Raw genomic sequence first — 14,994 nt, 5'->3', positions numbered from 1 at the left:
AAACATTTGACAGTAAACTTAAATGCTTTAAAAACATTTCTTTTAATAATGTTTAAAAAAATTCTTAACCACTGTAAAGAGTTTTAATTTAACATAATTTTTTAAATAATTTTTTTCCCTAACACAAACACTGCGGCTCCTTTAATTTGCATTCCATTCGAGCAGCTGAAGCGTAACGCACGCAAAGGGGCGTGGTTATCGAAATTCGAGCTCGTCGCCGTCGTGGTTGCGAAGCCGGGAACGGACGCGAACATCGCGCGCTGCTGCCTTTGCGCTGCATCCACCGTTTAGCTCCGCCCCCTTTTTACACCCGAACGCAATACGCTTCATGTACGTGCAACCAGGGCGCGTTAGAAAAGGATGGCGTGCATCCACACGCAGCTGAAACCGAACCGTTTCGAGCAGTTGTCCGTTTCGGAATTCTCCATTTTCGATTCCTTCATCTGGGCGTACGTTACGTACGGGGTGTCATTCCATTCCGGCCAGCCAACGGAGAACGTACCCTACGATTCGGTTTTGCGCTTTTTGTTGTTGTGTGCGAACAGCGCCTTGTGATACGAGTTTTGTGTCTCGAACACGTCGCTACTTTGCCAAACGTTACGTTTGGCTGATCGTTATACTTACCGACGCGAAAATCGACAACTACCGCAAGCGTTACCAGGTGTTGTAGTGCAGTGGTGTGTTACGGGATTAGTGCGTGTGGTTGCGTTATTTTTTGTTCCTGTGGGTTCTTCAGTCGTGCGTTATCGCGAACAGTGCGCGACCGAAAAAAGTGACAGTTTATTTTGTTATGGTTTTTCATCTTTTGTTGTGGCGTGGCGTGAATTGATCTGCATCTAGTTAGTATCGATGTGTTAGCAAGGATAAAAGCGGAACGCTCTGTACACGAGAGGCGACCGATCTTTAAACCCACCGTTCAAATTTAATCGCTAGTGCCGTTTTTTTTTTGGTGTTCGTATGTTCGTGCTTCCAATCTAGCGGATTGGCACACAAAACAACAAAAAAAGAAGGAAGCTTCCATAACCGTGTTGGAGCAACGATTTACCACAAGCAACAATTCCGCTTTCTACAATCAAACCAAAAAACGGCCAGAGGACCAGAGCAGTTTGACAGCGCGATATTACTAACACGACAAGTGTACGATCGTTTTATGCATTATTTTTTTGTTTTGGTGTTGTGCGTGTGTTTGTCTGTGTGCGTCCCAACACTGATAACCGGGGACGTAAAAGACCGGCAATAGCTCAATCAAATATCGTCAACCACTCAATAGCGTGAGGAGAGTTTAAAGAGGAACGTTTTGACCGGATTGACTTCTAAGCCAAAGTCTACTTTTCCTTCCGTGCTGCACCATGATGAACGATCCGGCCGCCCTCGGGATGATCCCGTTCGATACGATCGGGCTGTACGAGCAGCCGAAGCCGCGGTTTATCTTTAAGATGCCGCGCGTCGTACCGGACCAAAAGTCCAAGTTTGAAAGTGACGACCTGTTCAAGAAGCTAAGCCGCGACAGCGAGGTAAGTGTGGGCGGTGTGTATGCTTGAAGTAGATTAAATGGAAAAATAGTTTAAAATAACTAAAAGCGTTGGATTACCTTTTTCGGGTTGTAGAAGGAGGTAAAGGTGAACTTAAAAATGTCTTCAACAAGAATAAAACAAAACCTCAATATAAAAGTTATGGTCTGTTTACAAAGTCATTGGATAGATTTAATCAAAATCTCAATTCTTTGAAATGAAGCTACAAAAGCAGCAATTCTCAATAGAGTAGAATAGGGAAGTAACTCTTTAAAAATTATTATAATATATAAGTAACTCTTTAAAAATTTTATTCAAATCAAAGTACACGAAAAAATTTTGTTAAAACAGTTTAAATTCTCTTAGTAAAGTTTGTTCAAAATTTCATGTTTAATAATTGGAAGAAATTGGGGCGATTCGGGCAAATCCCATCCAGACTGTCTTCCCGTAGCATGGACTGACTATCCTACGCTACGTGGTAAAATAAGTCTTAACACGGCCAGGCCATTCTAACCGAGCAAAAAAAATGGAAAAAACATGAAACTATATTGACTTTGCTGTAAAGTGTATTTGTTTCATTGAAATTTAAAACAGAAGTAAATTATAGAGAAATATGAAGCTAAATATTTGACAGATATTGATAAGAAAATATTGACAATAGGGCTAAACGCCGTAATAATTAATCATAAATAAATAAATAAATAAATGAATAAAAAAATAAATAAACAAACAAACAAACAAACTAACTAACAAACAAACAAACAAGCAAACAAAGAAATAAATAAATAAAAAAAAAAGAAACAAATAAATAAATAAAAAAGTAGATAAATAAATAGATAAATTAATAAACAAATAGATTAATAAAGAAATAAATAAAAACATAACTAAAATAAATAAATAAAAAATAAAAAATAAATAAAAATTTCAAATATTTTAACTTGGAAAAATTTCAAAATCTATTTGAATAAAATTCAGATACAAATTTACACCTTAAACTGCAAGTAAGCTGAAGAGTACAGCCCATTGAATACGATTTTTCATTTATTTATACTATCCATCTTTGGCCCAGCAAACAAATTCCCATCGGATCGTCACAAATTTAATCGCTTTCTTGGCGCCTTGGCCCGTTTTGTCTCCTAAAGCACCGCAAACAATGCGCCCAGTCCGGGCGCCATTCAGATTTTTTTTAATGCATCTCCTTTAACTTACATGCACATGCACTTGTGTGTTTACATCAATCCACCACCGCCAGTACAGCCAGGATGCACTTTTATTGGAGGGTGGGAGGTTTGTGGAATGGAAGGAAAATAAAAGAAAAAACCCCATAGTGACAAAAGCGTTCGTTGCTTCTTTTTTGTTGGTGCGATTCGTTACGTGTAAACAGTCATTAAAAATTGGTTGTAATACTATTGCCGCCAGCCCAAAAAAAAACACTAGCCACTGAATGATATGTTCGGGTTTTTATTAACCGTTTTTTTTCGGGTGTCTTCTTTTTATCGCTAGTTGTTGTTTGTTTAAATTAAAACTACCACCGTTGGCAGGATGGGGAAGTTTTGGTTTTTTTGGAATTTTTCGAACGGGTAGCCCTTTGATGTGTGCACGATAAATAGAAAATAAAGAAGAAAGAAATGAACCGACACGTTGAAGTTTGGTTTGATGAAATAAAATAAATATTTTAAAGCTTAAACATCAAAATGAAATTTATATTAAAAAAAAAACAAAGCGAAATTAGATAAAAAACACACAAAATTCAAGCAAAAAGGTTAAACAACTTCAATGCGAGCGGAAAAGCTAGGAATGAACTCTCTGCCGCCTTGTAAATAGCGCATGCTTGGGGTTCATCCCGGCGTGTGACGTAATTTAGCAAATGGCTTCCGTTCATGTCCCGGATGCTGCCCATTTCGCACGTTGATGCGCAGTTAAAGCGATAGCACGGGATGGTGAGAAATAAAAAACGCGTTATCGACTCTTCGCTCTATACATGTAATTTCACTCCAGAAGGAAGTGTGTAACGCTAACGATTAGTAACCGTCGGGGAAGCTTGTTTTTTGGGATGAATCTTCCATTCTGGTGGGGGAAAAAATTACAAAATTAAAGAAGAAATATTTCACTACTTTAATATAAAGGAATTAATTATATGAATTATTTCACTTTAAACCAGGTTCGATATACGGGCTTTCGCGACCGTCCAATCGAGGAACGGCGGGGCCGTTTCCGGGCGGGATGCTGCGAAGGCCACACGGAAGTGTCATTCGCTGCCACCGGCATTAACCTGCAGCTCGTCTTCAACCCGAACCATGGCCTCTACCACCACCCGCACCATCACCACCATCACCATCCCGCTCATCTCGGGCTGGAAAAGGAGTGTGACTTCGATAAGGAGCACGGCAAGGTATGTAAAACACAAAACAAACACGCTTAATCATTCGATCAATAAATGTAAACCAAAACAACAAATAACGAAAAACAAACGTCAAAAACTATGACAGCTAACCGTGGTGAAAGTGCAACCGTAAATTAGAAATCAATCAGCACACCAGTGCCTGTGCACCGGGATCGTCTGCACAAGGCAGAACAAAAACGCACAAAACGGCAAATTGGAGAAAACAATTTAAAGGAAGCACCAAAACAAAAGTGGCACAAAACGAAAATGCATCGAAACCTTTTTTTCTTTTCTTTCATCTCTCTTTTGTCCTGTTTTTTTGGTTGGCTGGGTGAGAGTTCTTGTTTGGTTTCGCAAGCGTAAATGGTGTGTGGTACCTGCCACTCGACGGCCGGCACCAGTGAAGGCCTGTGTGGGCATCCCCGGGAAGAACCGGGATCGATTAGGTTGAAATAATTGAAAAGTAAATTTTCAATAAGCAGCAGAGCGAATGCAATTCGTGCCATCCGCATCCGAGTCGGAGTAGAATGAGCAATGTGCGTCTGTGAGTGGGTTTTTTTTTGTTGTTTGCTCTTTTTGGTCCTCATTCCCGACAGCCGGTTGCTATTAGGCGGCGGGTTTTTTGTTGGAAAACGGTCAAATTTGACAACATAAACCAGCGGAACGAAGCGAAGGGTAATTGAACACTATTCGCAAATCCAGCTCGGGATGTTCGTCAACCTTTTTTTTGGTGCTTGTTCCAGTCTCTTTCCTATTTCCTCGTTTTGCTGGACGGTAGGGATTATTTTGGGCGATTTTCTGCGGCACAGTTGCATCATGAACGATACTAATAAGCGGATTTGTCTAACTGTATCTTTGCTCCTGGTACCTTCCGGATGCCTTTTCGGTTGCATTACATGATGCTGTTGTACTTGCCATTTAACAACAACGAAAAGGGCATCTTTTTTGAAGATGATATCCTAAAGTTGGAATCTTTTCAAGAAGAAGTTGTAGAATCTTTCCAATGTTCTTGAAGTTTTCCAACAAGAATTCGATTCTTTCTCCAGTCACACACTTGTGAAGCTTTCCAACATGCTGAATCTGCTCATTAAGAAAGCATTTTACAGCATCAACTTCATTTTGAAGGAGTTCTAGAAAGTTAGACAAACTCCACAACTACCTCCACATACTCCACATCAATTTGAAAAGAGTTGTAAGAAATATCTTCAACTTTGCAATACTGAAGTTTGAAAAGGCTCGAATGGCGTTATAGATCTCGCAACGGCAAGACAACGAGTGGTCCTTCCTTTTTTCGGAGCCCTGGTGTGGCCTTTCGCCGGAAATGAGAATGGTGGTTGCATCGTACTACTGCCCACACCAGCCCCCGGGGGTGGTTACCGTGGCGATATCCAGGTTTTTTGGGGGTACGACACGCGACGACACGACCACACCGACACGGTACACACCCGGGATAATGGCCGTGAGATGATGCTGCAAGCCGTTTTGGCGAATATACATATTCGCGACAAACAAACACACACACACACGCAATTTGCTGGTCCTGCGCAGACCGGCTTCTTGTTTCGGAGCAGCTGCGAGCGGTGAGGCGAATTTCGGAGATGAAGATTGCGGGTGGGATGAGGGTTTTGGAGTTTGGCGAGATTGGTAAAGATTGATGGTTGCCTTGGATGGTGGCGTCTCACCGACAAGGACACTCCCCTTCGGAGGAATGGACTCCCGCAATGTGTGAACTAAACCTACATATAGCTGTACATTTTAGATTTGTTGGAACTTTTTGTTTTGCGTTTCTTCAGAATTCTTGTATCCAATTTCTAAATTCTTATGTCTATTTCTCCAAATGTCCAAAGTCAGAATGTACTTAGTTTTGTTAACTCTTAATGGAAAGTCTTATAACTCCCAAGGGTACTTTGTGTTTCGTGCTCTAATTGGTTACTAGTTCTCTGAATTCTTCAATACTAATCCAAGTATTTTTCGCTGGATTACATCGAGTTAATTTGGGCTCTCAAAATACCATATTTATGCACAATTCTTACATAACACTTTGTTCTTCTACTGAAATTAAATCTGGAGAAGGATTTCGACATTATGAACTTCAAGGATTTTTCTGTTTTTGTTAAATTATTTTTCTGGGGATTGCATCCAGCTTTTGGAATCTTCAAGAATATATTGCGATTGCAATAGATTTGAGTAATGTAAAATTGGTTCATTGGTGGTGATTACATCTCAATTGAAGAGAGTTAAAGAGAGCCTTAAAAATGTGGAAAGTTTTATCCAAAGATGTTGTCTATATCTTAAAATTCTTGAGGTTTTATATAAAATTCTTGAGTTTGTAGCTTCATGCGAAATCATTTTCATCATTTCATCAATCATCATATCCTTAAACAACAAGCAACTTTGGAAAAGAGGATTTCAACCTCTTCTACAGTGTCTATTCCTCTTATACAATGTCTATTCCACTCTGGATATGGTACAACTATTCTGACGATTTTCTCGCGTACACACGTGACGCATAGCTGTCGCAAAAGCATTCGGCTAAAGAAAAGCGGAAAAAACACACATTTTAAGCACATTGTTACGATACATTCATCACGCCAATATCGGCAAGTAACTCCAGACATTTTATTGGTAACGCTGGATCACCGGAACGCCGCCACACCGTTTTGGTTTGGCAGTTGGTGAAATGCAGCACACGGGACACGGCTGAGTGCCGACGGGATCTTCCCCCCGGTCCAGCCCAAAACTACCCCAGGTGAGGTATGCAATTACTTGCCTGGGGTTTTTTTTCCTCCTCCTCCTCCTTCTCCACCTTCTTCCAATTGTCCAATTGACAGTCGATGCATTTTCACGCGCTGACGCCTCCACGTACGGCTTCCTGTCCATCGGGTGCTGATTGTGGCACCATTGTACCGGGACACTGGATAGCCGGAACCGGAAACGGTTCAGGTGCTTGACATGGGCCTACCCAACAGGGTGTAACGGGCGTACGTTCCAAAACGCGATGAATGACAGTAGAATTGGCGAAATATAACAAACACGCCAGCACGGCCGTCGGGGTGTCAATAAGAGTAGCTAGTAAATACCTGTTTGTAACGTACCCGTAACTCCCTCGCCTGTCACTCTTTCTAGCTCTCTCTCTGCAGTAGCAGAAGCATGTATACAGCAAAAGAGGTGTAGGAGTGTTATTTAGCCCACGCACACGTACCCCTTCCGAATGGGATGGGAGAGGCAGAGGCAGGTTTAACCAACCTGTCAAACCGCTTTGGCTTGGGTTTTTCGGTCCTATCTTTTTGTCGTAAGGACACAAAGCCACCGACGGTTAAAAACGGTTAGCCCTATTAGGACCAGGTATCAAAGTAGTGCACATTAGGCCGAGAATAATTGAACTTCTTTTTGTGTTTATTTGAGTGACAGTGGCCACACCATCTGGATGCCGGAACTGGTCGAATTGATATTGGTAAACATTTTTCGCACTTCCGTCTGCAACACGGATGTGCGTGCCTCCCCACATATCTACCAGCTGGTACTACTGCCAAGCGAATTGTGCCACTTGTGCACCTTCCGGGCACAGTACCTGCCCGAAAATCGAGGCACCGATGATCGTAATTGTGCGCACACACCGAACCTGATCGGGGCTTTGTCTTACATACAGAACCGGCTGTGTTGATCGTGGCGGGGATACGCCCGAACGCGCCAATCACACAGCTGACGTTGTTTGGCGATTGTTCTGTATGTCACTACGGCTGTTTGCCGTTGTTTTCGCAAAAAGCGAACCCTCCCTACCATCCGGGGTTGTGCTTTTAATGATCGTCTACAAGTGTGCGCTCGCGTGCCACTAATTGGTCCTCGCTCGTAAGCCCCGCTTGTTGTCTTTAAGATGCATGCAGGAACCACCCGGTGTACCCGGGCGTCTGCCACTGGCAGGGTTCAAACCCGATACACGAATGAAGCGGTTTTACAAAAGCGGACGCCCGTAACCTCTCTTACACCATGTTCGACCCATTTTTCCGCTCCTACGCTTTCGGATGCGGCTAATTATTATGTTTTACGAAGCTTAGCTCCGTTTTGCTGTTACAACTTCTCGAAAGCGGTCGTCAGCTTAATCCTCGTCACTTAAGGTTAAGTGTGGCACGGGTCGAAGATCGGAAGGCCTACAGTGCCCTGTATCCGATTACCTTTTTTTTTGGGGGCGGGAAAACGGGATCGCAGTGCAGCAGCTGAACCTCGGTGGTATCCGACTTTTCTACTCGGTACGTAATTTTTGCATTGAATGTACGTATGCAATTTCAATCACTAGCCGATTTGCAACTGTCATCACACGACAAACCGATCGGATGACGGAGGGCCACAACCAGCGAGACACTCGCGGGCGCTCACTCAACGCACTCAAGTGTCTGGGCCACCGGCGTTGCAACGCACAATGGTCCAGATCAAGCTGATGGATAGTCAGCACAAGAATGTCTCGTTAATGTTATATAAATACAGTAGAACTTCGATTATCCGGGGTGCCGGTTAATCGATTTCCACGGATAATAGTCCCTTAAATATTTAAGGTCATTTATAATATCTAGACAAAAGCGTATATAGCATCTATATACTATACTATGGTAGTCCTTTCGATGCTAAAAATGATTTTTTATTAAGCAAATTATTATCAAATAACAGTTAAAATTTAAAACGCCATTGCAAATATATCGTTTGGTGACGATTTTAATAATTTTAACAAACCTGACATCAGAAGAAATGTTCACCCAGGTAGAACAGCTGTCAATTTACGGCGCACGGTTAATCCGCCCCCGGATAATCGACGTTCTGCTATATTGCAAATAAGGCAAAACAATTTTTTTTAATCGAAATACAGTGGAACCCCGATTATCTGAGTGACATTTAAGCGGGTATCGGATTATCCGTGCAGCTCAGAAATGACAGTTCTAAAGGCGTTTTGACAAATAAAAAAGATCGCAATTGTGAAACATAAAAATTGCTCAAATTTGTAGATGCCCGACCAACAACCATAAAGAAAAACAGAATCCGTGAGCTTGAAGAAACACGAATTACACTTTATGCACTGTTAATTGTCAATAAAAATGACATTCGTCCGTTATCCGTGTTATCCATTTATCCGGCTGGAGTTAAGTTGCAATCTGCAACGGGTAATAGGCGTTCCATTATATATGAAATTCTCACCCAAAAAATGTCCACCTCCGGTACCATCGTGTGACGCATGGGATCGATCGTCCGTGTAGCGATCGTTCGCTCCCGTGTCGCTTGTCGCTCGGTGCTTAACGAGCGTAAAACAAGCGCTATAAATTATCACTCCCTCAGCTCCGGCGTGTTTGTGTACCGCCGTGCGTTGTTCGTTTACCTACCGCCAAGTCGATATTTGAGACCCTTGAGCATTTGCTACACCCGCGCACAGGGTATGTCACGAGAAAATATGGGGAGTATAAAAAAAAACAAAGAAGAAAGCAAAACAAAACATTGACACAAATAAGCCCACCGAGGGTGCAAGGGGTGCAGCGCGTGTTCTGTTCGAGTCCATTTAAAACGGCCTTCTAAACATCATTGCCATCCCTAAATGCTGTTTGTTTTTGCAGGACTCGTAAATCGACGCACTTAGTACGATATTAAGGTCGGTGAAGTGTGTGGGAGAGAGAGAGAGAGGGGTGAGGAAAGGTTTAAAGAAGGGGAGGGAGAGGGAAGGGGAACACTACTTGCGTGGTGGTCCGGGTTGTGGAACGTCAATAAAAATGACATGATGTCACGACACCCCGCGGTAACCATGCAAGCGGGACAGAAAACGGGAAAGGAGTTTTGCGCCGGAAGGTAGGCAATGCGCTTAACAATTCTGGTTCATTTAGCACCATGCCGTGATTGATCGGTTCATCTCGTAGTGGGACCTACTGCAACAAAAATCCTTTGCCGTCATATTCTAATATATTTTTTCTTTCTTCTCTCCAATTTTTCCGCCCTCTCGATAGGTTCACATCAAATCCCACTTCATCATGAACGGTGTGTGCGTGCGCTTCCGGGGTTGGCTCGATATGGAGCGTTTGGACGGTATCGGTTGTCTGGAGCTGGACGAGAAGCGTGCCGCCCAGGAGGATGCGATCCTGCGGGAACAGCTCGAGCGGTACAACCAGCGTTTGCGCGACTTCGAGGACAAGCAGCGCACCTACCAGCGCACCACGCAGGACGAGTTCGAGCAGATGCGCCGGAACGGTTCCGGCATTGGGGTGGGCGTGACGGCCGGTGCGTCCGGCATGTGGAGACGATAAGCCGAGGACAGGCCGTGGGCGCTGTGGACAGAACGTGCCAAATCAAAAAAAAAACCAACAAGAATGTAACGGAGATCTACCTAAGGAACGCTTTACAACATCAGCGCCGGCACCCCGCCCCGCTCACAGAGCGCATCGGTGTGCTGTGGTTCGACGCGCCCGAGGCGCATTACTCGTTCCGGGCATCACAACACCAGTAACGGTGCCTAGCGTTGCTAGCGGGTAGTTCGACATCGACAACCGTCAACCTTGGGTCTTGGAGACCCATTTGGTCCAGATCTGTCAAACTAGGGACTTGCGGTGAGTGTGTGTGTGTGCTCTGCTCTGCCGTGCTTTCGGTACACATTTCCAGTGAAGATACCGTCAAGTTCTACCCCACCCCCACCCCCCTCCCCATCTTTAACACATACATCCACACGCACAAAACCCAATTACACTTATAGGTTAAGAATCCTCCTGTTACAACCCAAAATAAGCTAGCGAACCACGAGATTAGGCTCTTCATCTCTTTCTCCCTGCCAGGAAGAGTATAAGCTCGAGCCAAAATGGAAATAGATATATGGGACACACCCCGAATATTCGCTAGCTTTGTTTGTATATTGTATATTTGTAAATCATCTGTGTTATGGATTATTAATTATTTGTACACCCTGTTTCCACCCTGACCACCCTGTCCTTATTATATCCTCCTTTTTCCATTTCCTGGTGTATTCTCACAAAAACCGAGGTTTGTCTCGGATTTTTTTTAACTTCCAATGAAGCATCTCCTACCGCTACACTGTGTCGTGTAGCAGACTGGAGACACGCATGCAACATTTGTGAGAAACCGGCATAGTGTGTGTGTGATGGATTTTTCTTCAGTAAAAATTGTGCAGCTTGAAGTATCCCAGAAAAAAAAGACCAAAAAAAAAAGGAAAAACTTCATGAATTATGTTAAGGAATGAGGAGGGGGCAGCGTGCAGAGGATGGGGGATGGGGGAAGGGAAAGGAAGAAATGTGGGGCCGAGATTGATTCGTGGCAAAAGGGGTTTAGAGCTTAGCTGTAAGACTAGAGAGAAGTAATTATACGGAAAAAAGCGGAGCGCCAGAACAATTGTACATTAAGTTTTTAAGTAAAAGTAACATTTTAATGTGAATAGCTCAAAACAGAGGGAAAGAGAGCGAAAGAGAGAGAGAGAAAATCTAACAGTAACAAAGGGACATGAAGAGAGGTTACAACAACAAGAAAAAAGTTGTTTGCACACAAAGATACCAAACACACAAATGGGTACGGCGTAATGCGGGGGAGGGGGGCAGGAAGGGTAAGACGAAATACTCTGCAAAACGTGAAACGCAAGAAAGTGACAGCTTTCCAGCCAATGTAAACGTAAATTTCGTTTTCTTCCATTGTGTCCGTACCAAATGCCAAAACAAAACTCTTAACGGTATAGCAAAACAAAAACAAAACAAAAATAAAACAAAAAGTAGACGTTTCCACACGTATAACACGGATGGGTTTTGCGGTAGTATGAGGCAGGGAGGGGAAAAAGAAAACATGTGTATATATTAATGATTTAAGCGAAATGGTAAATTCAATTGACGTAAAACGAACAAAACATAGAGAAGGTAAATGTAGAGCTGAACGTTTTTAGATGCGATACTAGTTCCGGGCAAAAAAGGGACACGAACAAGATAGAAAGAAGCAAAAAAAAACAAACAAAATTGAAGAAAAACAAACAAAAAAAACAACAAACAGAAATGAAACGTTGCACAACACAACAGCAAAGAACAAAACACTCTCTTAGAAAGAACAGATCGATATTATAAAAAAAAACTTCGTTTAAAACAAAACAAGGAAAACAAAGAAATGAAAAAATGTCTTAGAAAAGCGACTATTTATGAAAACAAAGCATAAATAGATAGGGACCGAGAGAGAAAAAAAAAGAGAATGTGGATGAACTGAAACCAAAAAGAAAACAGAAACAGCAAAAAACCGAATCTGAAACAACCCGAAAAGAAAAACAAGATAAAATACATTTTAAGAAACGCATTAAACAAAAACAAAACCATAGAACAATTATTCGTTTTTTTGGGGCAAGTGATATCATAAATGTATCCTTTTGTTTTTCTTCCAACCTTCTGATATTTCCATTTTTGTTTTACTTTATTGTTTATTTTGCACTCCCTCCCCTACCTTCCCCACCCTTCTCTCACAAACTGAGTACTGATAGTGTTAGCTGTACCGGGAATGTGTGTGAGTGTGTTTTTTTGTTCTTTTATTTAATGATAATCGTTAGCGAAACAAAACAAGATTCACTCACTAGTATGTAATAATATTATTATAGTTATTAATTGATGCTGATATAAATATATTTTATATATTTGCCTTTTAAAACGCTTTCGTTGTCTGTTTTCTTTTTTTTCCGTTCCATTTGCGCTACTTTCGTATTTTGCAAAAGGTTTTTTTTAGGGTTTTTAAGCATATTTATTTACAAAAACAAAATCCGAATTCTAGACGATTGGTTTATGCAGGGTAAGGAAAGAAGTGAAACATTGAAGGAAATATTCGAAACTGTAACACTCGCTCAAATCTATTTTTTTTTAATTTTCTAAAGAAAATGGAAAATTTTTCAGCATAACGTATCTTTTCACCGTGGAGAAAATACATGTGTTTCCCATTTGCCCACTAGAAAGTTGTTGCACAAGAATGAGAGAAGACTAAATGCCCCATCCTGCCTTTCCTTGTTCCTTCCCACTTTACACCACATCACAGATAGGCAAAAACAGAAAGAATATAAGAAATCGACACAAAACCCAATAGAAATGGAAAAAGTTTGCCGAAAAATGGAAACAGAAAACAAAACAAATCGAAACTAAACTAATTGTATCATCCAGTAGGAAGTAAGAAGGCAAAACAATGGAAACCTAGCAAATAAGCTGATGTTTCAAAAACCGAATGAAACAAAAAAACACTAAACAAACAAAACTGAAACCGAAATAGAGATTTCTTTTTGTTACGTATATCCTACGATGAAAAACAAATCGTTTCGTTTGTTTTTTTTTTTACTCATCGCTTAGGAAAAAGGGTAAGTTTTAGTTGTTTTTTTTTAAAAGTGTAATTGTTCATAAGTCAAACACACGTTTTCTCTCGCAGAATCGTCGAAACCAATTGATTTTTTTATTTTGACATTAGCATGACATTTTCAGCATGACGTTTCCATCATGACATTTGTGTCCGCGATAAATACAAACTAACAATTTTAAGGTTACTACAACTCGGCTGTCCTGACCTAAAATTGACCTCAATTTAATTTCATACATTACAAACTGAAAGTGTTGCATTAGGTGTCTCTTGAACAGGGTCAGCGTCGCATGTGATCCATTTTTTTAATTTATCTGCCTCAAGAACCCCATCGTAAGGAATCTGGGTTTGCTGACATCCTTCAATATCGCGAATTATATACCGATCGTTTGGCAAACATCTATGGACGACGTATGGGCCTTTAAATTTAGCTATTAGTTTCTTATTTGTATTTGGACTATTGTCTACGTTACGAATGACGACGACATCGCCTTCTTGAAATTCAATGGCTGGATGATGACTTTTTGCAAACTGTTCTTCATTTTTCTTTTGTGACCTGATGATGTTCTCAGAAGCCTGGTTTCGTATGCTGTATAGATCTCTTTTACCAGAATCTATTTTTTCTTCCAAAAATTCAGTTAACTCGTCCACAGCAACACCTCGCTGATCCACACCAAATAATAACATTGAAGGGGTAAACATAGTCGAAGAGTGAATGCTATTATTCAAAGCATACTCTACGGAGAGAAGTTTGGCACTCCAATCTGAGTGATCACGCGGATCGGTTGTCTTGCTTAACATCGGTCTCAACACTCGGTTCACTCTCTCTACTTGCCCATTAGCCTGAGGCGATGAAGTAGCTGTAAGAATATGAGTGATTCCGCGATCCGACAAAAAATCTCTAAATTCATTGGATGTGAAGCATGTACCTCTATCACTGATGATCCTTTTTGGGCGACTATAGTAAGCAAAGTATTGTCCTAGTGAATTACATACACTTCGGCTGCTAGTTGTAGCGGCTGGGTAAAGTTTCGTAAATTTAGTGAATGAATCTATTACTACTAAAATATACTTTTTCTGCGATTTTATCGAAGGTAAAGGACCTAAATGGTCGATATGTATAGTATGAAAGGGAAGAGGGACCTTTGGTATGCTATGCAAATTCTTTAAATTTTTTCTTGCAGGTGCAGAATATATAATGCATTTCAAACAATTACGTATGAAATTTTGTACGCGCGTCTTCATCAAAGGAAACCAATACTGTTTGCTTATAACAGAGCAGCACTTACTCACTCCTAAATGTCCCATCTTTTCGTGAGCATTTCGAATTATGTTGTTAATCATTTCACGAGGTACTAATAATTGTCTTTTGTGAGACGGGGAAATTCTATAGACAACCCCATTTTCTATCGTGAATCCTTCAATCGTCTCTGATTTTAATTTACTCTTAAGATCCTCGATTGTTGGATCTCGTGATTGAGCGATTCGTAGTTGACGGTCAATATCAACATCGTCTGTAATAGCTACGATCTGCTTTCGGCTTAAAGCGTCCACGTGTCCCATGGAATTTCCAGGACGATGCAATATAGAATAATCATAATCTTCTAAAAATAATGACCATCTTGCTATTTTCGCAGAAGCGTTGCGATTCTTTAGTGTCTCCACTAAAGAATTGCAGTCAGTAACAATTTTAAACGGAATGCCATGTACGTATGTGTGAAACCGTTTCAAAGCATATATAATCGAGAGCGTTTCCAACTCGTA

General features: G+C 41.3%; 1 protein-coding gene across 1 annotated transcript; it reads left to right on the top strand.

Moving 5' to 3' along the window:
* Nucleotides 1-451: 451 nt before the first annotated feature.
* On the top strand, nucleotides 452-13,190 carry LOC125761432 (protein big brother). Its single transcript, XM_049422601.1, has 3 exons — nucleotides 452-1,514; nucleotides 3,673-3,903; nucleotides 9,873-13,190. Exons 1-3 carry the CDS (start codon nucleotides 1,350-1,352, stop codon nucleotides 10,167-10,169), a joined length of 693 nt encoding a protein of 230 aa, XP_049278558.1. The 5' UTR covers nucleotides 452-1,349; the 3' UTR covers nucleotides 10,170-13,190.
* Nucleotides 13,191-14,994: the final 1,804 nt, after the last annotated feature.

This window comes from Anopheles funestus, chromosome X, assembly GCF_943734845.2.
Source record: "Anopheles funestus chromosome X, idAnoFuneDA-416_04, whole genome shotgun sequence".
Taxonomy (NCBI): Eukaryota; Metazoa; Arthropoda; class Insecta; order Diptera; family Culicidae; genus Anopheles; species Anopheles funestus.
This window is presented reverse-complemented; position numbering and strand designations above follow the sequence as displayed.